A 27711-nucleotide genomic window follows, 5' to 3' on the forward strand; every position below is an offset into this window, starting at 1 on the left:
TACGTAAAATTTACAGAGACAACACGTCTTGTTTATTTTATGTGTAACTCACAGGGTATAAAGGCTGGGTGAGGAAGTTCTTCCCTGTCCTCTGCCCTCAAAGTTTTTAAATTAGGGTTATTTTTCTACCTTCAAATAAGAAATATTTTTCCAGATAAAAAACTGGGCCTACACTGAATTCCCCCACCCCAACTAATAGTTTCTTTAGGAGGTTTTGAGGCGTGATCTTTGGCTTTCAGAAAATATTTTTAAAGTCTCTGTGTTATATAGTGCTGTATAGGTTTGTTGTATGGGCAGATTACTCATGGCAGTCGTGTGCTGAAGCACTCTATGAGTACAATATCTACAGATGCAATTCTCGTTTGTCTGCTTTTCTAAGGCAGCTATCAAAATCAGTAAGAAAAAGTATATTCCTCTCCTCCTTAGATGGTTATGTTTGCTGAGCAATAAACACTTATGCTAGGAAAAGCAGACTGTGTTATTCTTTTTATTTATTTGCTTTCAAAATTATTCACAGCCATTCAGAATACAGTAGCTTCCCATGGCACCTCGTAAGATTCAAAACAATTGGAAACCGTATAAAATGAAAGCAACATGATCACTGGCATAATAGGAGCATAAAGCTATTTCAGATCAATATATCATTATCATAGCCGCCGTAAGACTAAAAATGGAGAAAACTGCCCATTGCACCCCCCTCATTAAAAAAACCCTATTTTTAGAGCCTTCCTAAACAGTATCAGGGCTTTATACACTAGTACCAGCACCTTGGATTGGGCCTGGTAGATCACTAGCAGTAGTACCTCACTGAACTGCTCCCCACACCAACCTGACAGCCATATTCTCCACTACACTAATGGCTGTTTCCTAACAGTCTGCAAGGACAACCCTCATAGAACACATTACAGTAGTCCAGGTGGGATGTCACTAGAACATGGAAGACTGCAGCTAGGCTATCCTGGTCCAGAAATGGCTGGAGCTGGGGCATAGCTGCCAAGTCTCCCGTATTCCCCGGGAAATCCCCGTTTTTCTAGCTGTTCTCAGCTGAAAAAACGGATTTTTTCTTTGTTTTTCCCCGGTTTATTATGGCGCGGCGGCCATTTTGGAACTGGGCGGAGCATGCTCAGAAGCGACTTTTGATGCAGCTCTGCCCAGTTCCAAAATGGCTGCAGTGCGACTTCTGGCGCAGCGGCCATTTTGGAACTGGGCAAAGCAGCATCAAAAGTCGCTTCTGAGCATGCTCCACCCAGTTCCAAAATGGCGGCAGCGCTACTTCCGGTCTGCTACTTCCAGTCTGGTCCCTTATTTCTCCCACACGAACTTGGTAGGTATGAGCTGGGGGTGAACACTCCTAGCCGCAGAGGCTACTTGTGACTCCAGTGACAGACTGGAACCCATATGTACTATGAACATGTTCCTTCAGGGTGAAGCCCCTATTAGACAAAGTTGTACCCTGTTTCTCATATTTTAAGACATACCCATAAAATAAGCCATAGCAGGATTTTAAGCATTCAAGGAATATAAGCCATACCCCGAAAATAAGACATAGTGATAGGCGCAGCAGCAATGCCGGCCGCGGCAGGAGGAGGAGGAAAAAAATAAGACATCCCTTGAAAATAAGCCATAGTGTGTTTTTTTGAGGAAAAAATAAATATAAGACATGTCTTATAATATGAGAAACACGGTACTACCTAATTCCTGAGTATGACAAGCACCCATTTACAGAACCTCCATCTTATTGCAATTCAACTTCAGTTTACTGGCAGCTATCCAGTCTTTCACTGTTTCCCAGCACTTCGTAACCTCTCCTGGTTCAGATGGAATAGAGAGATGACTCGAATCCCTGGCTGACCTCTCCAAACAGTTTCATATAGATATGGAATAACATGGGAGGCAGAATATACTGCTGTGGGACCCCACAGCCCCAAAGACATGGGACTAAGTAACAGTCCCCAGTGCTACTTTCTGGCAGCAACCCTTCAGGTAGGAAAATAATTATAATTATTATTATCACTGTAATATAGCAAACTCCAACTTCCAACCCCAAGTAATTCCATAAGGTGTCAAAAGTCACTGAGAGATCAACTTCTCCTATTCGCCTAGTAAAGGCAAATAGGAGAAGTGACCTAGCCAGGGTGACCTAGACTAGAGCACCGACCTCAGAGCTCTTCCTTCACACCCCACCCCACTGCATTTGCCACCTGAGGCAGATGCATCACTTTGCCTAATGGTAGGGCTGACCCTGATGAGTATACTAATAATAATAATAATTTCTTATTTATACCCCACCCATCTGGCTGGGTTCCCCAGCCACTCTGGGCGGCTTCCAACAGAAACATTAAAATATACTAATTTCTTAAACACTAAAAGCCTCCCTAAACAGGGCTGCCTTCAGATGTCTTCTAAAAATCTGGTGGCTGTTTTCCTTTTTGACATCTGATGGGAGGGCGTTCCACAGGGCAGGCGCCACCACCGAGAAGGCCCTCTGCCTGGTTCCCTGCAACTTGGTTTCTTGCAATGAGGGAACCGCCAGAAGGCCCTCGGAGCTGGACCTCAGTGTCCGGGCACAACGATGGGGCTGGAGACGCTCCTTTAGGTATACTGGACCAAGGCCGTTTAGGGCTTTAAAGGTCAGCACCAACACTTTGAACTGTGCTCGGAAACGTACTGGGAGCCAATGTAGATCTTTCAAGACCGGTGTTATGTGGTCTCGGCGGCCGCTCCCAGTCACCACTCTAGCTGCCGCATTCTGGATTAGTTGTAGTTTCCGGGTCACCTTTATGGGAATGTTAGGGATGTGGATTAGGATATATTATTAGATAGATCCTATCCAAGCTTGTGTTAGCAAGCTTCCAATATTAGCAGAGTGACATTCCCCTTTTGTGCGCAGCAAAGCATGTGCGTTAGATTCGCTAGAATCTCTATAACAATATTACACTTTATAGTTCAATATTACACTTCCTGGCAAAGGTCCCCTTTGTCCCTCTTAAAAGAAATACACAACACAGTGTTTATAAAATAAGATAGAGTTTACTTACAGTTTCATCCTGAGTTACAGCATAATCTCAGAAAGGCAGGCTTGCTTAGAAAAGTTACAAGTATATATATATCTAGAGACTACTTAGTAAAGTAAGACTCCATTTGGTCTCACTCTTGGCTGCAGGCCTAGAGTGAGAACCATGCTAACTGGAGATTCTCTGAAGATGTGTTCCCATCGAAGGAGGAAGTAGCTAAGAGAGAGAGTGATTGCAGGCTAGGGCTTTTGTCTAATCCAACTCATTTGCATGTCTGAGGGAACAGGAACTGACCTGTAGTCAGGTGTCCCTCCAGGTGAGTTCCTGTTAGTGGACACTCTAGGAACTGTTGTGACTTGTCTGCCCCAGTGTTCCATCCCACAAACCCCTTCTCAGGCAATTCACAACATTCATTACATACAAAACAAAACATAAGCAACTTTATTCAACCACCCAAGAGTCCCAGCTTGACACGCAGGTTCTGGAAACTCTGTCTTGGCAGGGGTTTTGTTAGGATGTCTGCTGTCATCTCCGATGTGCAGCAGTACGACAGTTCGACAAGTCCATCTTGTATCATCTGGCGAACGTAGTGGTACCTGACCCCAATGTGTTTTGAGCGTGCTAGGAACTTCTCATTCTGCGCCAGCTTTAGACAGCTTTGGTTGTCCTCCAGCAGGCTTATAGGTTCCTTTCTCTCCACGCCAAAGTCTGTTAGGAGTTGGTCCAGCCAGGAAATCTCTCTGCACGCTTCTGTAGCCGCAACATATTCCGATTCTGTAAACGATAAAGCTATACATTTCTGTTTATAACTGCCCCATGTGATAGCTCCGCCCCCATACATAAAGACATGCCCGCTTGTGGATTTATAATCAGAATTATCACCCGCCCAGTCAGCATCAGTGTACCCAATGAGTTTAGGGTCACTGACAGCTGGTAACTTTAATTTACAATCCATTGTACCCTTAAGATATCGAACCACCCTCTTCACACCAACCCAATCATGCTCAGTGGGACTACTCACTTTCCTGCTGAGAATCCCTACTGCATTGGCTAAATCAGGTCTGCACGTGGTAACTAAATACAAAAGTTTACCAATCGCTGAACGATACTCGGTGTTGTTTGGCAGCAGCTTCGAATCCTCTTGGTTCTTTAAGAAGTCTGTAGCCATCGGGGTGTCGACGGGTTTTGCATCCTGCAATTGCATACTCTCCAACAGTTCAATTATCTTTTGCTTCTGATTGAGTAGAAATGAACCATCCTGTTCTCTTTCCACTTGAATCCCAAGGTAATACTCAACTGGTCCTAATTCCTTCACTTGCACTTCCTTGTTGAGGTGCTGGACTACATTTTTATAATCCCTGTCATTTGACGTTGCGATTAAAAGGTCGTCAACGAAGGCAAGAATATAAGAAAATTGTCCATTACTCTGCTTAGTGTACAAACACTTGTCAGCTTCACCTTGCTTGTACCCAAGTTTCACCAGCATTCCATGCAATTTCAAGTTCCAGGCTCTGGCTGCTTGTTTTAAACCATACAGTCCCTTTTGAAGCTTGCAAACCAAATGTGCCTCATTTGGCTTTATAAAACCTTTAGGCTGCTTCATGTAAATTTCTTCAGAAATTTCCCCATGCAAAAACGCAGTAGCTATATCGATGTGTTTCACCTCCATCCCTTTAGATGCTGCGATGCTTAAAAGTAATCTTACGCTACTGTATCTTACTGTCGGTGCAAAGACTTGGTCATAGTCGTGGCCATATTGCTGTGAAAAACCTTGTGCCACTAGTCTTGCTTTGTAACGTTGCACCTCCCCTTCTGAACCCCTTTTAACCTTGAACACCCATCTGCTCCCAATTGCTTTCTTACCAGCAGGTAATTTTGTGAGTGTCCAGGTCTTGTTCTTGTGCAGTGCGTCAATCTCCTCCTGCGCGGCTTTCCTCCAGAGACTGGCTTCGGTGGCTGGCATCTGCTCTACCTCTTCCCAAGTGGAAGGTTCTGGTGGAGGCGCCGACCCTGCAAAGTAGGACAGTCGTAGTGGCGGAACGCCCTTGTTGGTTCTGGATGAGCATCTGACCTCTGGTTGTGCAACCGCATCAGCATCCTCATCCTCCTCCAACGCTGGCATGTCCACGTACAGCTCCTCCTCTTCGTCTCTGGTGCCGCCAGGGGTCTGGACCTCTGCGTCTTCTGGGGTGTCGCCTGTAGGGGGTGTTGTGACACTAGAAGGTATATTAGTTCCTTGTGCTAAAGGAAAACTTATAAACTCTTCATCTGGTGACTCTCTAGAACAGTCAATAACAGTGTTCTTTGTATCAAACTTTCCTAGTTCATCAAAATGAACCACATGGTATGGGTCTACTCTGCCACTCTTTGGATCTAGAACTCTATATCCCTTTCCTCCAGGAGCATATCCAACCAGGATACCTGCTTTTGCTCTGGAGTCAAGCTTGTGTCTGCGCTCTTTGGGCACGTGGTAATAACAGACACTTCCAAACACACGTATGTGCTGCAGACTTGGGACTCTCCCGTGCCAAAGTTCAAATGGTGTGCGTTCTGCACCCTTTGTAGGCAATCTGTTTTGCAAATAAATCGCCGTATTCGCCGCTTCAGCCCATAGCTTCTGTGACAAGTTGGCCTCTTTTAACATGCACCTTGTCATCTCCATAATAGACCTAAACTTTCTCTCAGCAATGGAGTTCTGTTGAGGCGTGTAAGCAACTGTAGTTACATGTGCTATGCCTTCTTGTGCCATGATGGCCTTCATCTGCCGTGAGCAAAACTCTCCACCATTATCCGAAATTAAGGTGGAAGGAGCTCTCTGGAATTTGTTCTTCACCATGTTTAAGTACAGTTTGAACAATTCCGGTGTCTGACTCTTTTCTTCTAGAAAATATCCAACACAATATCTTGAGAAGTCATCTATAAATATCAGAATGTACTTATTGTTTCCTAGGGAAGGTACATTCAGCGGACCACATAGGTCAGTATGAACAGTGTCCATGACTTTTGTGCTTCTCTTCTCTGTACAACGTGGGAAGGAAGGCTTGACTGCCTTTTCAGTTATGCAAGTTGTACAGTTTGGCATTGGTGTACTGCAATTCTTTACCTGTAGACCTTTTACCAGATTTTCCTTCTGCATTTTCAGGATAACGTTGGTGTCCCTGTGTCCAAGCCTTTTGTGCCAGAGTTCCAGATCTGGTTGATCCTTTCTGCTGGGTTGTGCAACCCTTGCAGACTCATTCTCTGAAATATCAATCTCATACACATCATTGATTAGTTTGGCTTGAATAAACACTTCACCATCTTTTATCACATTGCATTGTCCATTTTTAAATATAATTTCAAAACCTTTCTTGTCCAAACTAGACACACTTATTAGATTACAGTTCAGCTTTGGTGCATACTTAACATTACTCACTGTAGTATCAAAAGACTCATTGTTCACTTTGAAATTCAAGTTCAAAGATCCTGCACCTATTGACTTTATAACATTTCCATCAGCAATTTCAATCTCAGACTGTTTATTATTGTCTATTTCATTGAAATATTCCCTTTTATAACAGAAATGGCTGCTTGCTGCACTGTCCAGAAGCCACTTATTGCGCTTTCCTTCACAGCTCTGGAAAGCTACATTTCTTTCTTGCAATATCATTGCACGCCCACGACCCCCCTTCTTTTCGCCTTTTGGTGGAAAGGGGCGGGATTTATTCCTAGGTGCGCGGCATTCCTTCGCCATGTGCCCTTTTAAATTGCAGTTAAAGCAAATTATTTCCTTTGGCGTTTGTCTGGACCTTTGGAAATGCTTGGAAGCATAATTAGTGTCCTTTCTCCCTGTATTCCTTTCTGAAGAATCAAGGTAATCTCTGCATTCCTCTCTCAAATGATCAATCAGTTCTTCAAAAGTCAGGTCCTTTTTGTGATCCATGCAACTCTTGAATGAACTGAAGCTTGGTCCTAGAGATGCTATCAAAAATGAAACCTTTGTTTCTTCATCAAGGGCTTTAGGAGTAAGATCAATCCTCTGAACAATTTCACTAAATTTGCTGATATGGTCAGTGAATTCTTCTCTTGAATTCATCCTCAGCGCAGTTAATTTGCTCATCAAATTCCTGTAGGAGTTCTTAGTAGATGCTCCATACCTGCGCTCAATATCTTTTAAGATTTTAGCTGCATCATCTTTGCTATTAACTGATGTTAGATGCCTGTTGCGAAGTCCACTCAAAATTATGTATCTGGCCTCGCTGTTCATGCGTTTCCAACTTGCTATCTTAGCTAAATCCTCTGCTGTTGTACCAGTAGGCATAGGTTTTTCAATGGCATCCAAAACATTCCTTGCATCTAAAAATGCTATCAGGCGTTGTTTCCAAAATACATAATTGTCATCATCTAGAGCCATGAATCCTGGCTTAACTCCACTATCAAAATCTGCAAAAGCCATCTTGGAATCTCAAAATTCTAAAATTTGCCAAAAATTCCAAAGTCAAAATCTCTAAAAATATCTCAAAATGCAAAATAATCTTCACTGCCTCTGAGTTCTCAGTGCTGTAAACTCTGAGGGAGGGGAGGGGTAGCTAATCCCCTAGGCACACTGGATAACAATAGACCATGTGCTTACCAGGAAGTTCTAACTGAAAAAATCCTACTCAGTTCAAAATCACAATCCAAAGCAATCCTTCAAAAATACACAAAAATACGCAGTCCTGGGCCGTAATAACCCTTTATGGGAATGTTAGGGATGTGGATTAGGATATATTATTAGATAGATCCTATCCAAGCTTGTGTTAGCAAGCTTCCAATATTAGCAGAGTGACATTCCCCTTTTGTGCGCAGCAAAGCATGTGCGTTAGATTCGCTAGAATCTCTATAACAATATTACACTTTATAGTTCAATATTACACTTCCTGGCAAAGGTCCCCTTTGTCCCTCTTAAAAGAAATACACAACACAGTGTTTATAAAATAAGATAGAGTTTACTTACAGTTTCATCCTGAGTTACAGCATAATCTCAGAAAGGCAGGCTTGCTTAGAAAAGTTACAAGTATATATATATCTAGAGACTACTTAGTAAAGTAAGACTCCATTTGGTCTCACTCTTGGCTGCAGGCCTAGAGTGAGAACCATGCTAACTGGAGATTCTCTGAAGATGTGTTCCCATCGAAGGAGGAAGTAGCTAAGAGAGAGAGTGATTGCAGGCTAGGGCTTTTGTCTAATCCAACTCATTTGCATGTCTGAGGGAACAGGAACTGACCTGTAGTCAGGTGTCCCTCCAGGTGAGTTCCTGTTAGTGGACACTCTAGGAACTGTTGTGACTTGTCTGCCCCAGTGTTCCATCCCACAACCTTCAAAGGTAGCCGATTGTCCAGCAGGTTCCTGGTTGAAATAGCACTCAAGTCACATTTCAGACATGGTGGTATAGCTGCTGGGCCTCTCTATGGCTGGGAAATGATGTTGTGCCTCTTACATCTTGCTGCAGAATCATGGGACTTGCAGTCCATCTCATGAATCCTGCGCACCAAGGACGCCTAACCTGCGGCCTTCCAGTTGCTTTAGACTATAAGTCCCATCATCCACAGCCAGAATCACAAATGGTTTGGGATGATGGGTGTTGTAGTCCACAACATCCAGAGGACAGTGCGTTGGCTATCCAAATGTACCTTTTCTTTCTAAACTGAAGACAAAGATGTAGACATTCACCATTCACATGAATTGTGAAGTGCCCATTAGAAGAATTGCTGGACATGTAGGTAAGAGATTTTTCTGATGGTGTTTTCCCCTGCCTCCCCACTCTGTAATAAAGCTAATCCCATATAAAGTAATATTGGGTAAATTACCTCGGCTAAACCGATCTATTACCCATTGCCTTGTCCCTACAACCCCTGGAAAGAAGCTCAATTTCAAAGGTTGATAGTACAAAACAAATATGCCCAGGCAGCTCAAAAGGTTGAATGTAAAATATATTTGCAGGTTCCCCCCCCCCCCGGCGTGATGTTTTAAAGACTCTGGCCAAGTTTTAATGGGCTGTCACACACGAGCGGTTATGAAAGACTTACAATGAACCAAGCTGATAAGCTGATTTGATTTGAATTAACTGCATGAGATTGCTGCTTTGAAAAAGCTGGCCTAAAGAGGCAGCAGCAAAAGCAATCTAAGAAGCCACTGGGATGGTTTGCTTCAGATGCAAAGAAGTGTGGAAGGTTTAGGTAGGGTGAGCTAATTGAGAGATGCATTTGTTTGATCCTGACATCTTTTCCCCTGAAGGAACCCAACACAATGGATGTGTAGGCTCTCTATTTATTCTTTCCACAAAGCGCCCTAATAAGCTGGTGTTTGTGACTTTGTTACTTTAAGATGGTTTTCACAGATAAACATTTTTAAAAATAAAAAATGTCTGCAATTAGCATTGGAAAGTGGATGGTTGCCCTGATGTTGCCCCAAGTGTTCTCTATGTTGATTTACCTTGCAGATCTTAGAATCATAGAATCATAGAATCATAGAGTTGGAAGAGACCACAAAGGCCATCCAGTCCAACCCCCTGCCAAGCAGGAAACACCATCAAAGCATTCCTGACAGATGGCTGTCAAGCCTCTGCTTAAAGACCTCCAAAGAAGGAGACTCCACCACACTCCTTGGTAGCAAATTCCGCTGCTGAACAGCTCTTACTGTCAGGAAGTTCTTCCTAATGTTTAGGTGGAATCTTCTTTCTTGTAGTTTGAATCCATTGCTCCGTGCCCGCTTCTCTGGAGCAGCAGAAAACAACCTTTTACCCTCCTCTATATGACATCCTTTTATATAGATCTTGAAGCCGTGCTTTTTCATTTATGACTCCAGGAAGCTTATCCAACACCCACCCCCCCTCTGTGTGTAAGAGAGAGAAAGAAAACTCTATCATCCAAAGTAAGGAATATCCAAAATAGTCTTTGAATCTGTGATGTGTCATGTCCATGGAAGCAAAAGCCTAAAAAAACCTCCTGTGCACAGAGCCAATTGGCAGGATAGTGAGAGTCACACTACCCCCTACTGTCCTTAGCCACAGGGTGCAGAACTGCAGCCATTTCTTGCTAGGCAACCAAGGGAGAATGCATGCCTAACTGTGCATAGCTGGGGTAATGGGCTATTGCTTAAACTTATGTGTCAGGGAGTTGTTGCGGCTACTCCCGAGTAAAGACACTCCAGTTCGTTGTGTCTTTAAAGGTTTTATTATGCATACTATTTACAGTGCAGAGATAGCAGAAAACATGACCTCTCAGAACCTGGCAATGGCGTCCGCCGGCTTCGGGGCCACCCCGAAGTGCCGCCCCTTAGCCCTGTGTTTGGGCGCACGCCTCAATTTGGATGCCGGAAGGAGCGGTGCCCCTTCTTCCCCTGGCTGGCTGGGGCAGTGCCTGGGCTACGACGCCTCCCTGAGCCGTCCCTCCTCCACTTGTTGGTCAGAGTGGTGCAGGGGATCTGATGCCTCGCTGAGCCCTTCCTCCACTGTCTGTTCCCCTGAGCGTTGCCAGGGCTCTGATGCCTCGCTGAACCTTCCCTCCTCCATTCCGCTTCCCCCTGACCCGCAGCTAGCGCTGTCGCTGGGCGAAATGCTGGTCAGGATGATGCGGGGAGGCTCCCTGTAGGGAGTCCCCCTGACATTATGCAATGCCTGTCTTCTTGCAGGGTGTTTTAACTTCAGTCATTTAGACTATTTGTCAAGACAAATAGTCAACACTTCCACTGTTATCTTCTCTAGCATTTTTTAAGAGATGTGGGAGAATTATGGAGGCGCTCTTCAGCAGTAACTAAAATTAAAAGGAATGCAGAAATAACCAGTGCAAAAAATTAGCTGCATTCAAACAGCACTGCACTTAAATGTGCTTTCAGATTTGCACATTGATAGAATTAATTTCCTAATGCAACACACACTAGCTAAGCTTCGTAATGAACTTTCCAACAAACCATTTCACGAAGAAGATCACAAGCCAAGGTTGTGCCCTGCAGACGTTGTTGGATTCCAGTGTCCAGCAGCCTCAGCCAGCATGACAAATGTGTGAAGATGGTGGCAGTTGTAGCTCACACCACCATGTTTATTTTAGTATGTATAACTGCCACCTTACACACACACACACACACACACACACACACACACACACACACACCCAGTCTACAAATAACCATAAAATGTAATTAAAACATCAGTAAAACTAAGTAGATGCTGTTTGGTTAGAAGGAAAAATATGTGTCGTAAAGGAGTCTGTAAACGACAACAAAAGTTTTAAGATGATGTCTGAAAGAAGGGTGGAGTGGTTCCTGCTGAAGCCATGCTGGTAGGGAGTTCCACAGGGCAAAGCCTAACACATTAAAGGTTCAGTCAGTAGTGAAGGCCAATCGAACCTCAGGGGCATGGAAAACCACCCTTTGTATCTCACTCTTCCACAATTAAGACAAAAGCCTAGCCTGGATCACTTGCTCTACCTACTAGAAAGTCCCCAGAGTATTCAGGATTCCATCAGGATCCATAAATAATTGAGGGTGGATCATCTTAAATCATCCCCTCAACTTTAGGATAGCTGTCGTAGAGTCCAAACTTCACCAAGGAGTGTTGTAGACCGGAAGCCGTTCACACAATCTCAAGTTGTTCAAAGACACTTCAACGTCATATACGACAGAGAGGATGCGTTGGCATAATTGGTGAAATGCAACCGAGGCCAAAGGAGCCGCTTAAACCATGAGTTACAGGGCACCATACAATTATTGATACATTTTGATTTGCAAACTACAGTACAATGAGAACTGCGATCATGGGCAGAGTTGCAAAAGAAAAACCCATGGACAGACACCTATCCCACTGACCTCCTCAGAAGGAGTTCTCATACACAAGTTCATCAAGTTGGCAATGGACATGTACAAAGCAGCCCTCACAACCACACACCACAGATGGAGCTTCCATAAAGCTGACATCACGTCAAGCACAAGCACAATATTTTCCAAACATAGTGTGGGTAGAAGGCAAGATTATGCAACCAATATCCCTCCCCACCCCCTAAAAACCCTCTTCACTGGGACCATTGAACTGTGTCACCTGGGGCTGCTCTGGAATGGGGGAATACCTGAAATCAGGGGAGGAATTTAGTGAAAAATTCCTCTCCCCATTTCGGGGTGATTTTCCCTCTCCTACCGCAACCGCAGGTGACACAGCCTACACAATATAGTAGGTGCTCTTCCTAAGGCTTATTTTGGGGTGGGGGCTTACACCGGACTGTAGGGGGAATGAGGGGAATAAAAATATCCATTGAGTCTTCTGCTCCCACGTCACACTGGACACTACCCAAAGAACACAACTCACAAACTCATCTGTGAGTCATCACATACCAAGTTCAAGCTCACCCAGGGACAGCTGTAGGCAATATTCCGGCATTGCAGGGGGTTGAACTAGATGACCTTCTGGGCCCCTTCCATCTCTACAATTCTAGCCTAAGTCAAATGATATACATGCATATGCGAATCCGCACTAAGGGCAATATGTTGCCCTGCCATGAATGTGCTGCAGAAAACACTTCCATAGTGATGTTCTTGGACAGTGTTGGTCAATGATTGTGGAATGGAGTAAGCCACAACAAAAATCTGGTGAGCATTCCCAAAAATTAGGAGGAGGGATGGAGGATATACATCACAATGTTTCTGACAGCATTCCTGTGGCTTGCATAACATCTGCTCTCACTCTTAAGATTCCTCCTGAAGCCAAAACACGTAGCCTTTTCTTTAGCACTGCACTAAAGTTTTGGAAAGTGGTCCCCAAACTGTTTTCATAATGACAGCCATAATGGTCCTTTCAGAGATATCAAACTAGGAAGATGAGGTGAGCATTATGTTCTCAGCTCTTTCCCAACTGTTCACTACTTGTTTAGGTACAAATATGTTCAGCAGCTTAGCACAAAGGTGGCAATTATGTTCTCTATCGAGTGTGCTGAGCAAATTGACCAAAGATGATGACAGAAGATAATAGGTTCTACTGAAGAACCATTATAATTAACGAACACTCTACAGACTTTGGGGCTCAACGAATAGCCAATTAGCTATGTGAAGTCTCAAAAGTTAAAGACTAGAATAGAAAGCAGTTAACACACCTTCATTACAACTAATACAACTACTAAATCATAGCCAGTGCCTGACCTTCACAGAACACAGATACAACAAGACCCAGGGTGAGGAAGACAGTATATGGTCATAGAACGACAATAGTTGACCCACATAAGGACAAGCCACTTCCAGTTACACTGGCATAGAGGAAACACTTGTGAAGCCCAATCATTTGTCAGTATGTGATGACAAGTCCTACTATGTTTCACCAGCCAACAGGATGAAGGTTGCTATAGTTACTCACCGCAGTGTGTCCAGCACAGTAGGTGTAGCTAGCGTGGGATTGGTAGTGCAAGCTTGTCCTTGGGAAAGTGTATGTGTTCCAAAGAGGTTGGCTGCCGCTCCACTGGGAACTAAAGCCAGGACTCATGGCCACTCGGTATTTACTGTTTTGGTACGTTCTCACTGTGGAATTAGGCTATTGAGAGAGAAAGAAAAAAAGCAAATGTAAAATGCAAATAACTGGACTCCACATAAACACACACAATGTTGCATTTGGAAAGCACACAGACTTTTTTTTTTCCTGCAGAAAATGAAAGAATAAGAAAGAATAACAATGAAGCTAAGAGTCCAAGAAAGCTGTACTGGGGAACAGTTATGCTCCAGAGGACAAGAGAGAAGTGGGCCTCGTAATATATCCGCATCGCTTGCAAATAAAGTTTACCTATGACCCCACGCCAGAGGGGGCACAGAGATGGCGACGTGAAGCAGACAGGCAAAATGCAGCAAGTGCTGACATTCACAATCACTTTGCAAACTCTTATCTACAGTAATCAGCTTCTGAAAATACGGAGATAATGTACAGAGCAGATCTGGACAATCCCTCTAAGGTGGCCACTTAAGCATCACCAAACAAAGAAGAAAAAGTAAGGAAACCAATTTGCCTAATACCGGCATGTGCTGAAAATTTAAGAATCAATACTATACTTTAGGTGGAGATAGGTAAGTGGTTAAAACAATAAGAAGTGGAAATACAATGCATCTCACCATAGCAGTAAAAAAGGTAAAGGTAAAGGACCCCTGGGCGGTTAAGTCCAGTCAAAGGCGACTATGGGGTTGCAGCGCTCATCTTGCTTTCAGGCCGAGGAAGCCGGTGTTTGTCCACAGACAGCTTTCCGGGTCATGTGGCCAGCAGGACTAAACCGCTTCTGGTGCAACGGAACACCGTGACGGAAACCAGAGCGCATGGATAAGACTTTGGCCAGGTGATTTGGCTGCCTGCTCAGTCTGCTGTGCAGGTGCTAATTGTTGATAACAATTTCAAGGCTCCTCCTCTCCCTTCTTAGGGTTATTTGCTTTAAATCTAGCTGGGACCCCTCAGGCCTTCCGATAGATAACTGTCCTCTGTAAAGTTGGAAACAGGGTCTTTCTAAATTCCTTGCACTTGCAACCTCTTCTTTCTGGCATTCAAGCCAGCCTGAATGAAACCACACCTTCTCTTGGCTCTAATTGTGCTTTTTAAATTGTAAAATGCAAGGGTGGCACAACTAACAAACACAATGCACACCAACTTCTGTCATGCCTTCTGATGCATGCTTATTTCCAGCTGATGAGGAGAGATCCCACCAAGGAGCCGACATTCCCCACGCTACCCTCAGCAACACTTTATGGTATCTGAAGCAGAGGGCTGCTCCCTTTTGGTTCATGTCAAGGGATTCCTGTGGTGTGATTTTTACAGATTTAACTTACAACTCTCCAAACGCAAAGCATACAAATGAACACTAAAAGCTACCCTAAACTCTCATTAGTCACAGTATATGACAAGGGGTTACTTTGTTCATTCTGAAGAGGTTTTTGGAGAGAAACACTGCCCTCATACTTGAAGAAGATCTTCCCTCCACTCTTCAAATAAGCCTTTTATAGGGCTATGAATCTTGGCATATCAAAGGGAAGGTTTCACTTTAATTCCCCAAAGGAATGCAATACAAATTCTCTTTTCTTTGACCTATCTCATAAATTCATCAGAAAGAAATTTCATCTTTCCCAACGAATTTGCCATCGCAGTTAAAAACAGAGCACTGGGCTCTGGGTGGGGCTGGGATCAGAAGAGACCGGATAGCCATTCTAGTTTATTTATTTATTTTAGAGAAATATTTATAGACCGCCCCCTAACATAAAATATCAAGGCAATGCACAACAAAATATGGAAGGACAACAAAACGTAAACTACCATAAACATGAGACAAAATAAATATGACTACCGCACGCTGAAAAAGTTTAAACAACTCAAGAGCCGTTCAGCATATGAAGATGATGTCTGAAAATTAGCAGTGATGTTGCCTGCTGACACTAAAAGACCAACTTCTAGTTGAAGATAAAACACTCCATGGATGATCTTGGTGATCAAGCTAGGATATAAGGGCTCTAGTGGTCCCTGAACCTTGAACCTGGCATGGTAGCATATGGGCAGCTAGTTCTAACGTTTTAGTGGAAGTGTCACATGCTCTTAGGTTGAAACAAAATAAAAAGATCAGATCCCTACTGACTTCTGTTTCAGTGTATCTGAAGAAGTGTGCATGCACATGAAAGCTCATACTAATGACAAACTTAGTTGGTCTCTAAGGTGCTACTGGAAGAAATGTTCTTTAATTTTTTTAAAAATTTTGTTTCGACCATACCAGACCAACACCTGTAACTATGCTCTTAGGTGTCTTTCCCCATCAGGCGTCTAGCCACTGCATTCTACAATAACTGGAGCATCAAGACCAGGCCCAAGGGCAGTCCCACATAGTGCACATTGCGGTATTCCAGTCTCAAGAAGAAGAAGAAGAGTTTGGATTTGATATCCCACTTTATCACTACCCGAAGGAGTCTGAAAGTGGCTAACAATCTACTTTCCCCTCCTCCCCCACAATAGACACCCTGTGAGGTGGGTGGGGCTAAGAGACTTCAGAGAAGTGTGACTAGCCCAAGGTGCAGCAGCTGCATGAGGAGGAGCGGAGACGCGAACCCGGTTCCCCAGATTACAAGTCTACCGCTCTTAACCACTACACCACACTGGCTCTCAAGATTCCCAGTGCATAGACTACTGTCACCAGCCTGTTCTTAGCTAGGCATGGCTATGGCAGTTGTACCAGAGAAAGCTGGGAAAGGCCCATAGCCAAATCCTAAATCTGGAGTGGATGTTTTCTAACCCAAGGTCCCTGAAATCAGTTGCTGGAAGTAGGAATTGTTGACCAGGTAAGGCCAGAAATCAGCTGCTGACCAGGCAAGGCCAGAAGTGCAGACTCTTCATATTTATATTAAACCTGGCCAATTCCAAAGCTTCATACAACCTGACGGTTGCAGAGTACAATGTGGCATGATCCTATTCCCTTCGGTGTATGAAGAAGGTAGTTCACCATTCTAGGAACAAAATGTAAGTTGTGAGGTTCCCAGTTCATGGAGGGTTGAGGGGTTTGTTTGTGTATTTGTGTTTGTGTTTGTGTGTGTGTGTGTGTGTGTGTGTGTGTGTGTGTGTGTGTGTGTGTGTGTGTGTAATGGCCTATGAGCCTGTAGCTGCACATATAAAGTTTTACTCTTACATACCAGTTCCTTGCAAGGGTTTACCCAGTTCATGTAACATCATCTGCCTTATCAGATGCTATGTTTCTCAACCTGCAAACAGTAATCATCAAGCCATGTTGTGAAGCTTTTAAACAGGGCACAGGCATGGACAACTAGTGGCTACGATCCTAGGCATACTTAAAGGTAAAGGTAAAGGTAAAGGTAAAGGTGAAGGGACCCTTGACCGTTAAGTCCAGTCGCAAACAACTCTGGCCGAGAGAGCTGGCATTTGTCCACAGACAGCTTCTGGGTCATGTGGCCAGCATGACTAAGCCGCTTCTGGTGAACCAGAGCAGCGCACGGAAATGCCATTTACCTTCCCAGCGGAGTGGTAGCTATTTATCTACTTGCACTTTGATGTGCTTTCGAACTGCTAGGTTGGCAGGAGCAGGGACCGAACAATGGGAGCTCACTACATGGGATTAATCCCCATTAATCATAATTAGGTGATGTTTCTGAGTAAACATGCTATACACAGAGGGTTGTGATGAGTCCAAAATAGGAGGTGGATAGCTTTGACAACTAAAACCCATTGATTATATCCAACCAAGCTATGAGCTGATCTAGTTTCCTAAGGTCTGATTTGAATAGCAACATTCATTACTCATCTAATGGCAGATCCTTGCTCACAGCAAATGGACTATGTGACTTGTTTATCATGGAGAAAATCCTGTTGGTTCTCTGTGCCATTGAAGACCCAGCAACCAGTGGTTGTTTTTATTCAATCATGGCATACTGCACTCTTAATTCATTGAAGGACTGTTCTTTCGATACTTAAAAAGCCCCACTCCTGATATATTTAGAGAACAGCATTCAGCTTCAAAGCTGACAGACACTTAAACTGTCAGAAAACTGACTGGTCTAGGCATTTCATGTAGCCTTTAGGTCAACACCTGCCCATCATTTCCTTGCACGTCTGCACTTAAATAATATGCATAATTTGGGCAGTAGGTTATATATTTTGAATCCCATATGCATTATATCTGCAGTCAGGTAGTTCAAAATGACATAGAAACACCACGGATCATTAAAAGATTTGGAAAGGACACATGGAATAAATTAATCATTTCTCTTTCTCTCTTTCCCCCCTTAGTATTTCCTTGCAGAAGGTACTGAAACCCTTAATTGACTACAGTGCATAATTATTTTTTTCTCCCATAAAATTTTCAAGTAGATTCACTCCCTTTTTACAGCTGACATATTAATGAGATAGGTCAAAACTCTCTTCCAAGTTCCACTATTCCATCAGACTTCAGAAGAAGTGTACAAATGACTTCCAAAGTTGAATCCATGCTGTCTTAGCTTCTAAGCCTTTAAAATGAACTTCTCAGAAGTATGAGCGGTCTGGGGGAAATGACATAAATTTGAGTCTCTCCAATCCCTGGATTATTATTATTAAAAGCATTCTGCCTTTGGCTACTTCGTCTGTAGTTCTGTAAAAGAAGAAGAAGAAGAAACCACAAGAATTGTGCCTGGAGATTCTTATTAGGCACATTTCTCTTCAACCACCAGCATATTCTCTTTTGACTCCCCAGAGGAGTCCTGGATGTGACAAAAGCCCACTGCAGGAATGGATGACATTGTTGTAGGCGCCCCTGGCTGAGATGCAAGATGCCCAACTTGAAACATGTCCCAGTAGAGATTGCAGGCCTAATCCACAAAGGACTGGGATGATAAAATATGATCAACCCCCCAGTGATAAGTATGTTTCCTTGAACCACAAGTTGGGAAAGGGGTGGAGGGGAGGAAATCCTTTACTCCGAATTGCATGTTGAGCTCACTGATGAGTAGAGATAAACATCTGCTAACTATAAAAAGTTGAGCAAAATAATAATAATGATTAGATCTATGAAGCCAGTTAGTTCATCTTGTCACACACGAGCTTGCCTTTAATAGATAAGAATGATAATGGATAATAACTCTTAACAAACGACAGCTCCTAGGACTCTTTGGGAGAAGCAATTACAGTCATAACTTGGTTTAAGTATGCCTCGGTTTGAGTACTTTCAGTTTAAGTACTCCGCGACCCATCTGGAATGGATTAATCCACTTTCCATTACTTTCAATGGGAAAGTTCGCTTCAGGTTAAGTACGGACTTCCAGAACCAATTACACTCATACTTCGGGTTAAGTACGCTTCAGGTTGATTACTCTGGCGACCCGTCTGGAATGGATTAATCCACTTTCCATTACTTTCAATGGGAAAGTTTGCTTCAGGTTAAGTACGCTTCAGTTTAAGTACTCCGCAGACCGTCTGGAACGGATTAATCCACTTTCTATTACTTTCAATGGGAAAGTACGCTTCAGGTTAAGTACGCTTCAGGTTAAGTACAGACTTCCGGAACCAATTGTGTACTTAAACTGAGGTACCACTGTACTGTTTAATACAGTATCATACCACTTTAAATGTCTGGTGTGAATCTGCCCCAAAGCTGTGGTTCTGTGACGCACATCTCCAAGCTATGTGTGCATCTATTCCTACCCATCCCATCTTCCCCCAAAACCCCCAAACTGCATCTTAAAATTATCAGGGGTTCAAAAAAGTCCCTTCCATGCTAATGCTGTTTGAATCGCAAGGTTCCCCCAACCCCACATGGGGAGAAAAGGGTCAAACCACAGGGTGACACATTTGAAAAGGACAGTGGGGTTATCCCTGTTATTCAGCACCGACAAGCAGAAAGATTGCAGAGCGAAATATTTTGAGCTTTTGCCAGGTATATCCTGTGAAGGGAATTTGGAAATAAAGTTTTCAATTACAGACAGCACTACCAAGCCTTTGGCGAAACAACTGTGACACAAGCAATTAGGGAATCCAATATAACAGACAGTCTTAATGGTTGAGATAAGCTAGCTAAAAATATTTCCTTGAATGCTCACTTGAGTGCCGTTTCCGTAGTATTCACTCGAAGCTTCTTTTATCTTGAGAGGTTACAGCACACACACAGGCAGGTAACTAGCACAATGTGCTATATGGCTAACTTCCACAGGAGATACCCGAACAGCACAATCCTATGCATTAAGCATTGAATTAAGCAAAGCTAATTTACAGATAAGTAGGTTAAAAATTGCATCCTAAGGCTGTCACCACACACTGGGTGAGAGCAAAAATGCAATGCAGGTTTATATTTATTAAGTTTTTTAAGAATTAGATTTCTATAGCACCCTCCATCAAAAAGATTCCAGGTCTGTTTACAATTTTTTAAAAATAGGCAGTAGGAACTATAACAATGGATAAATGCAAAACCGTCTTGCATCCTGTTGTGACGTGGGGTTTGTGATTTCAGCTCTCTTGACAAAACATGCTGGAGACAGTTCTCTAGTAACAGCTCTTTATTAAAGTGAACAAGACTGACTCTGAGGGCAGGAAGGCTACATTTATAGGGACAGGGAACTAGCTAGAAAGGGATACATTTTGGAGGGAACAATATCAGGCAATCACAGTGCTGCCTTTTGGAGGGAACCAATAAGACAGAGGATCCAAATACAGCAGCTTAAATGAACCAATAGTAGCTGTACCCTCTGGAACCAAAAGGCAGTTACTTTATCCTAATGCAAATACAGACAATAATAATACAGAGATAAAATCCTTTGACTCAATACACAACACCCCTCCCCCCCTAGTGAGCACAGCAGACGTAATCCCTCAGGTACTGTGGGGTCCTACAACTTCTACTTGATCTCCTGACAACAGGTGTTGCAGGTTCTGGATTGGGTGTTACCTGTGGTGGAGGGGCTGCTATAGGGGTTTCGTCAGGAACAGATGGAGTCCCAGACATCTCAGGGTCCCCTACCTGTACCTCGTCATCCTGAGGACTAGCAGACCCTGGTTCATTTGCTGAAGCCCCTGGTGACTGCACCTCTGGGCCATCTTCACTCTGGTCTCGCAGCTGTGCGTCATTAGCCAGGGATGAATTATCTGACTCCTCCCTGCTGAGCGCCCGGCGCCTCAGCTGATCTATATGTCTCTTCCAAACTTGCCCATTTTCCAAGGTCACATAATAGGACACAGGTCCACTAGCCCGGGTGATCACACCGGCCACCCACCGCGGACCTCGTGAATAGTTCCTCACCCAGACCAGATCTTCAGGGGCGAGATACCTTGTTGTGTCAGTCTCAGCCTGGGGGGTTGCTCTTGAATTACGGTTTGGCATTTTATCTGGGTGGACATAATCCAGCACCGTTACCAGTCTTCTACCTAAGAGCAGCTCAGCTGGCGATTTGCCCGTCGCAGTACACGGCGTCGCATGCTGCAAAAATAACATTCGTGCAATGCGAGCCGACCAGTTACCCTCCATTAAGCGCGCAATGGATTCTTTGGCTGTTCTTACCATGCGCTCAGCCTGCCCATTGGAGGATGGGTGAAAGGGCGCGGATGTGACCCCTCTTATGAAGTTATCAGCCAAGAATGCCCTGAATTCTTGGGATACAAAAGCTGCCCCATTATCTGATACAATGGTCTCAGGTAACCCGTGGGTTGCAAACAGCTGCCTCAACACCTTGATTACGGCAGCTGATGCCATGCTAGGGACCATCGCCACTTCTAACCATTTGGAATATGCATCAACGATAACCAAAAAGACCTTCCCTTGGAATGGCCCAGCAAAATCTATGTGCAGCCGGCTCCAGGGAGTCCTGGACTGCTCCCACCAGTGGACTGGTGCTCTGGCCACTTCTGGCCGCACCTCTTGGCATGCCTTGCATGTTCGTACCCATTGTTCTATGTTCTGGTCCATTCCAGGCCACCACACATAACATCGGGCTAGCGACTTCATCCTGACCATTCCCGGGTGTCCCATGTGAAGCGTCTCAAGAACCCTGTTTCTCAGTGGTGCTGGGATGATCACCCTATCTCCCCATAGGAGACAACCCTTATGCATGGACAATTCGTGCTGCCTTGTCGCATAAGGCCTGAATTTTTCTTCATGCGGACCACCTGGCCACCCCCTCCCCACCCAAGTGAGCACACGGGAGAGAACAGCATCTTTCCTCGTTATCTCAGCTATATCAGTAGCTGTTACAGGAGCCCCCGGAAGTGTTTCTAGCATCATAATGTGCTCCGCCGGAGCAGGATCCTCATTGCTCCCGCCAGGAAGGGGCAATCGACTCAGCGCATCAGCGTGGCACAACTGTTTCCCCGGCACATGGGTCAAGGTGTACTGGAACCCATTCAGGAATATTGACCAACGCAACATTCTGGGGGAGAGAATTTGTGGCGTTTGTTTGTTTGGGTTGAACAACCCTAACAGTGGTTTGTGGTCCGTTTCAATGGAGAAATGGCGACCGTACAAATAATCATAGAACCTTTTGATTCCTGACACAATTGCTAGTGCCTCTTTATCAATTTGAGCATAGTTGCGCTCCGTGGGTGACAACGTACGGGAATAGAAAGAGATGGGCTTTTCCGACCCATCCGGTTCCCTATGACTCAGCACAGCCCCCAGGCCGTATTGAGAGGCATCACATGCCAGGACCAGCGGCTTCGACTCATCATAATGAGCAAGGACGCTCCTGCTACTCAGCATTTCTCGCAAGGAGTCAAAAGCCTTCTGCTGCTCCCGCCCCCATCGCCACACATTCTTTTTCTGCAAAAGTCTATGTAATGGTTCAGCTACCGAAGCTTTCTGGGGTAAGAATGAATGATAAAAGTTAATAAGTCCCAGGAATGACTGCAACTCCGTCTTGTTCTGTGGTCGTGGTGCCTCGATGATGGCCTTAATCTTAGCATCTGTGGGGTGGATGCCTGATGCATCAATTTTAAACCCCAAGAAATCCACAGTTGGCACCCCAAAACTGCATTTTTCTTTTTTCAGTTGCAACCCCACCTCCTTGAACTTCAGCAACACTGCACGGACACGCGCAACCAGTTCCTGTGGGTCTTTTCCAGCAATCAAAACGTCATCAAAAAATGGCAAGGCCCCCGGCAGACCCCTTAACAGGCGTTCCATGAGCCCTTGAAAAATCCCTGGGGCCACACAAACTCCGAACTGTAATCTGTTAACTCTGAATGCCCCTTTATGTGTGACAATAGTCTGTGCTTCCGCTGATTGTGGGGTTACTGGCAGCTGTTGGTAAGCTTGTGCCAGGTCAATTTTGGCGAACACCTTGCCCCCAGCCAGTTTAGCCAACAGATGTGATACGACTGGAATGGGGTATGAGTTTCCCCTGAGTGCCTTATTGATAGTACATTTGTAATCTGCACATATCCTGACTTCCCCATTTGCTTTAAGGGGCGTGACGATTGGAGTCTCCCACTTAGCAGAGTCCACGGGTGAGAGAACTCCCTGCTTGACCAATTTATCCAGCTCTGCCTCAATCTTGGGTTGCAGTGCAAATAGCACTCGCCTTGGTTTGAGTCGGATTGGGGCCACCCCGGGGTCCAACTCGAAGTCAACTGGGGGCCCTTTATAACAACCCAGTTTTCCATTAAAGAGACTAGCAAATTCCTTGCATAATGCCTCGCTCATCTCAGGGCAGGTTTGGATTGAATTAAGCCCTGAAATACTCAGTCCCAGGGCAGGGAACCAGTCAGTGCCCAGGAGACTGGGGCGACTGCCCTTCGCAATCACCAGTTTGAGTACAGCCTGTTTGTCCCGGAACTGTACTCTCACGGCACACATTCCCATAACATGGATGCGGCCTGCTGAGTACGACTGCAAGGTTGCCGGGAAGGGCTCCAGAGGGGGCAACTTACCCCTGGGGAAGAATGTCTTCGCGGTCTGGTCCGACACAATGGTGAATGCAGATCCAGAGTCCACCTCCATGTCGCACTGCTGACCCTCAATCTTCACCTTGACGTGTGCCTTGCCTTGCGCTGGAAACTGCACGGCCCTCCCGTTGATCTCCGTTATGTAGTGGCAGTCCTTTCGAAAATGAGTTGCTGTGGGCGGTCTGCGATGCTCCAGTCTAGGTGCTCCTGTTGCTCCTGACGCCGCCGATCTACAGACCCTGGCGATGTGACCTGTCTTCCCGCACATCCGGCACATAGCATCTCTGAAACGACAACTCTTCCGCCCATGGTTTCCGCCACAACCTGGGCAACTGCCTCGGTGATCTTTGTGCACTGTGCATGCCTGACGCACCAACTCGACCCCACGGACTGGGCTCTGGCTCGGAGTAGCCTCTAGCTTGTCCATGGCATGCGCAACTTCTATCTGTGGCTTAGTGGCCTTGCGACTGGCATCAAGCTCCTCTCTTTCATAACTCTCCGTGGCGGTGGCCTCCTTCAAGGCTGAAGCAAGGGTAACCTCTTCTTTAGCCACGATGCGTCTTCTGGCTTTCTTGCTGCTCAGACCACCAATAAACCGATCCAGGAGAGTCTCTTCCAGATTTTGGAAGCCGCAGTGCTGAGCGAGCTTCCGGAGTTCAGCCAGAAATGCGGATACAGACTCCCCAGCATGCTGCTGCCTCTTATGGAACTCCATCCGCCGGGCCATCTTGGTCTCAGTAGGCGCCAAGTGGCTTGTTAGGCAGGCAAGAATATCTTGGAGAGATGTCTCACTCAGCTTCGCTGGAGCAAGTAATGCCTTGGCTAGCTTGAAGGTCTCGGGCCCACAGTAGCTCAGGAATGTGGCCCTTCTTTTGCTGGCATCGGTGATCCCTTGAGCCACTGCGAAGAACTCAAAGCGTTCGACGTAGTCTTCCCAGGTGTGGGGCTCTGATGGCTGGAAGGGCTCCAATACCCTTGGACTCTCCATTGTCCTAGCGGGCAGGGTCGTCTTCTCAGCTGGCCAGTGAGTCTTGTTCTCAGCTGCAATCCGGACTCTGAGGCAGGGTTGTGTTTAACCGCTCCTCAGCATTCCGGATCCCACCTTCGTCGCCAGTTGTTGTGACGTGGGGTTTGTGATTTCAGCTCTCTTGACAAAACATGCTGGAGACAGTTCTCTAGTAACAGCTCTTTATTAAAGTGAACAAGACTGACTCTGAGGGCAGGAAGGCTACATTTATAGGGACAGGGAACTAGCTAGAAAGGGATACATTTTGGAGGGAACAATATCAGGCAATCACAGTGCTGCCTTTTGGAGGGAACCAATAAGACAGAGGATCCAAATACAGCAGCTTAAATGAACCAATAGTAGCTGTACCCTCTGGAACCAAAAGGCAGTTACTTTATCCTAATGCAAATACAGACAATAATAATACAGAGATAAAATCCTTTGACTCAATACACAACACATCCCACTCCTCTATCTTTCCTTTTCCCCGCAAGGATAACTCCGAGGAGGAGGAGGAAGAAGAACAGGAGGAGGAGGAGGAAGAGGAAGAGGAAGAGGAAGAGGAAGAGTTTGGATTTGATATCCCATCTTATCACTACCCTTAGGAGTCTCAAAGCGGCTAACAATCTCCTTTCCCTTTCTCTCCCACAACAACACTCTGTGAGGTGAGTGAGGCTGAGAGACTTCGGAGAAGTGTGACTAGCCCAAGGTCACCCAGCAGCTGCATGTGGAGGAGCGGAGATGCGAACCCGGTTCACCAGATTACGAGTGAACCACTACACCACACTGGCTCTCAGATGGTGAGGTGGAGGAAACAGAATTTCCCTGGCCCTTTTGCTGTAGAGCAGGGATGGCTACCCTGTGGCCCTTGAGATGTTGCTGGACTGCATCTTCCATCATGGCTTGATCATTGACTATGGTGGCTAGAGTTGATGGGAGTTGGAGTCCAATAACATCTGGATGGCCACAGATTAGCCACCAATGCTGTACAGGAATCATGGGCTGTATGAGTCCCACCAAAGTGACCTCTCTGGGACGAAAGCCTGGGCAATGTGTATTGGGTCCTGGGCTGCCCAGACAAGGCTCCCTCTCAGCCTCGCTGATGTGATCCACAGGAAAGCGGAGCAATACGTTTGGCACCAGCTTGGCTGCAGGAGTTGCTGGAAGGAGGCATACAAGGTGTCATCCAACCATCTCCACTCCAGCTTTATGCAGGGTTTACTCCTCAGACTTTTCTTCTCCCGAAGATGTCCCACAAGGCAGTGGGTAAGGATTGTTCCTTGGGGTTTGCTCCCAAAGCCGTTTTCATGAACGAGCATAGCAAAGTAGATAAGCTTTAGGATCAGAGTTTTCCTTCTCCTAGAAGATAGGCTACCTTCCTAGAGCTGCATCTGCCCTCCATTTCCCCTTCCAGCAATTTGACTTCACCCTCAATGGTGCCCTCCTCTATTGTATCTTGAGACAGATAGATGCCAACAAGTCACATGATTCCACAGCAAAATAGAATAGGTACAGTATCATTCCCAGCTCTAGAGAAGCCCCGGAGGGCTTCCTAAAGCCCAAGGCTGGAAAAAAATGACATTGATGTTGTCCTTTGAGTCAGAAAAAAATCTGTCCATCTTTATGGCAGAGTTATGAAGCTTACAAAGATGCAAAAAAAGAGGAAAGGGGGGGAGAGAAAGGGGGGGAGAGAAATGGGACTGTTAGGCTTGATTGAAGTACACATTAAAAAGAAAGGACATCTACTAGGATTGGTGTTCCCAACACATTTCAATGGTGCCTTTATCAAGGGAATTATGCATATGATTCCTTCATAACTCTGCACAATAAAGTTCCATACTCCCTTTTACTTTTACTCCATTTTTCTTTTTTTGCTTCCTTGTGTTTTTGAAGTACCTAGAATCACAGAGGCATGCCAATTTTTTAAGTACCTAGAATCAGACAAATAAACCACGACATTTTGGAGCCCGAGGCAGATAATCAAGATGCCTTTCCATGATGGTAAAAATAAAACAACAAACTAAATCATTCACAATTTATTGCTATTTCATGGTACCCAAAACCCGCTGCCTGGGGTGGATTGGCTAATGATAGGGAGCCCTGTCAAATATAGCAACAGCCATCTATAATGTATGTTTATTATAGGACTATTAAAATCCGTGCATCCCCATGACCTTCAATCGACCCACAGTACCATATGAAGCTTACACACAATCATATCACAGACACACAGAGACACTTTTAACCGGAAACACTTGAAACTCATGTGACTAGTAATTATTAACAAAAGTAAAAGACAAGCAAAAATCGAGGGAGTTCTTACGCAAATCAGGGTAAGATTAAATAGAAATGAGAAAAACAGTGATGAAACAAGGAATAATAGCAAGTTTCTCTCTCTCTCTCTCTCTCTCTCTCTCTCTCTCTCTCTCTCTCTCTCTCTCTCTCTCTCTCCAGACTGTCCCTAAATGTACTTCTGCACTAGGCCATCACAGTAACGATTTCCAGAGGAATAGCCATGTTGGTCTGCTGCATCAGAAACAATAAAGAATCCTGCGACACTTTTTAAAGATTTGCCTTGAGAGAGTCTTTAAATTTATTTTGTTGACCACCAGCATTACGCTTCCCATTTTTAAGGTTGGAATAGAATAGTTAAATAATTATCTTAAAATGTATCAAACACATGCAAGAAATGTACAATTACTAGGCTCTAGCAAAATCAGGCTTTCCTGCATACTGGGTTGGTCCAGATGGAATGCCAAAGCATGGTTTGGTGGTATGTGAAGAAGCCTTGTAGAATGCATTCCCTCCTCCCGCTTCCAGTCCCATTACACAAATAACAGGCTGCCCAGTACAGACAAAACGAGAAACGATGGTTTGCCAAGAACCTGTCAAGGGAGGAGGGAGAGGAGGAAGAGAAACCCGAGAAACAATGGTTTGCCAAGAACCTACAACCAAGGGATCAGTTTGTGTCAAGGGAGGAGGGAGAGGAGGAAGAAACCCGAGAAACGATGGTTTGCCAAGAACCTACAACCAAGGGATCAGTTTGTGTCAAGGGAGGAGGGAGAGGAGGAAGAAACCCTGTGTCTGAACTAGCCCACTGTCTTCCCTGTTGCATACACAAGCAGGCAGCAAAATATCTTAGGTTAACATTGTTCTCTTGCCTATTTAATAGGTGACTCCATCGGCTGCTTGTAATAACTTCTGAAGCAGTAGTAAATTCTGAAGTGTAGGAACTCATAATGACTGCCTCCATAGAAATACCCCAAGGAGAATTAATAGCCATGGTAGGCCCGGCTCTAGGTGCAGTCCCGGTGGCGCGGGGTGCCAGG

At 45.0% G+C, this 27711-nt stretch overlaps 1 protein-coding gene across 2 annotated transcripts in view; it reads right to left on the minus strand.

Moving 5' to 3' along the window:
- Nucleotides 1–27711, minus strand: part of RBMS3 (RNA binding motif single stranded interacting protein 3) — a 746746-nt gene that overhangs the window by 521422 nt on the left and 197613 nt on the right. For both annotated transcript variants that reach the window (XM_035130054.2, XM_035130057.2), the window contains exon 3: nucleotides 13369–13542. In XM_035130054.2, the coding sequence (XP_034985945.2) occupies nucleotides 13369–13542 (174 nt within the window). The remainder of the gene's footprint in view (nucleotides 1–13368; nucleotides 13543–27711) is intronic.

The sequence above is a fragment of the Zootoca vivipara genome, chromosome 12 (assembly GCF_963506605.1).
Source record: "Zootoca vivipara chromosome 12, rZooViv1.1, whole genome shotgun sequence".
In the NCBI taxonomy this organism is placed as follows: domain Eukaryota; kingdom Metazoa; phylum Chordata; class Lepidosauria; order Squamata; family Lacertidae; genus Zootoca; species Zootoca vivipara.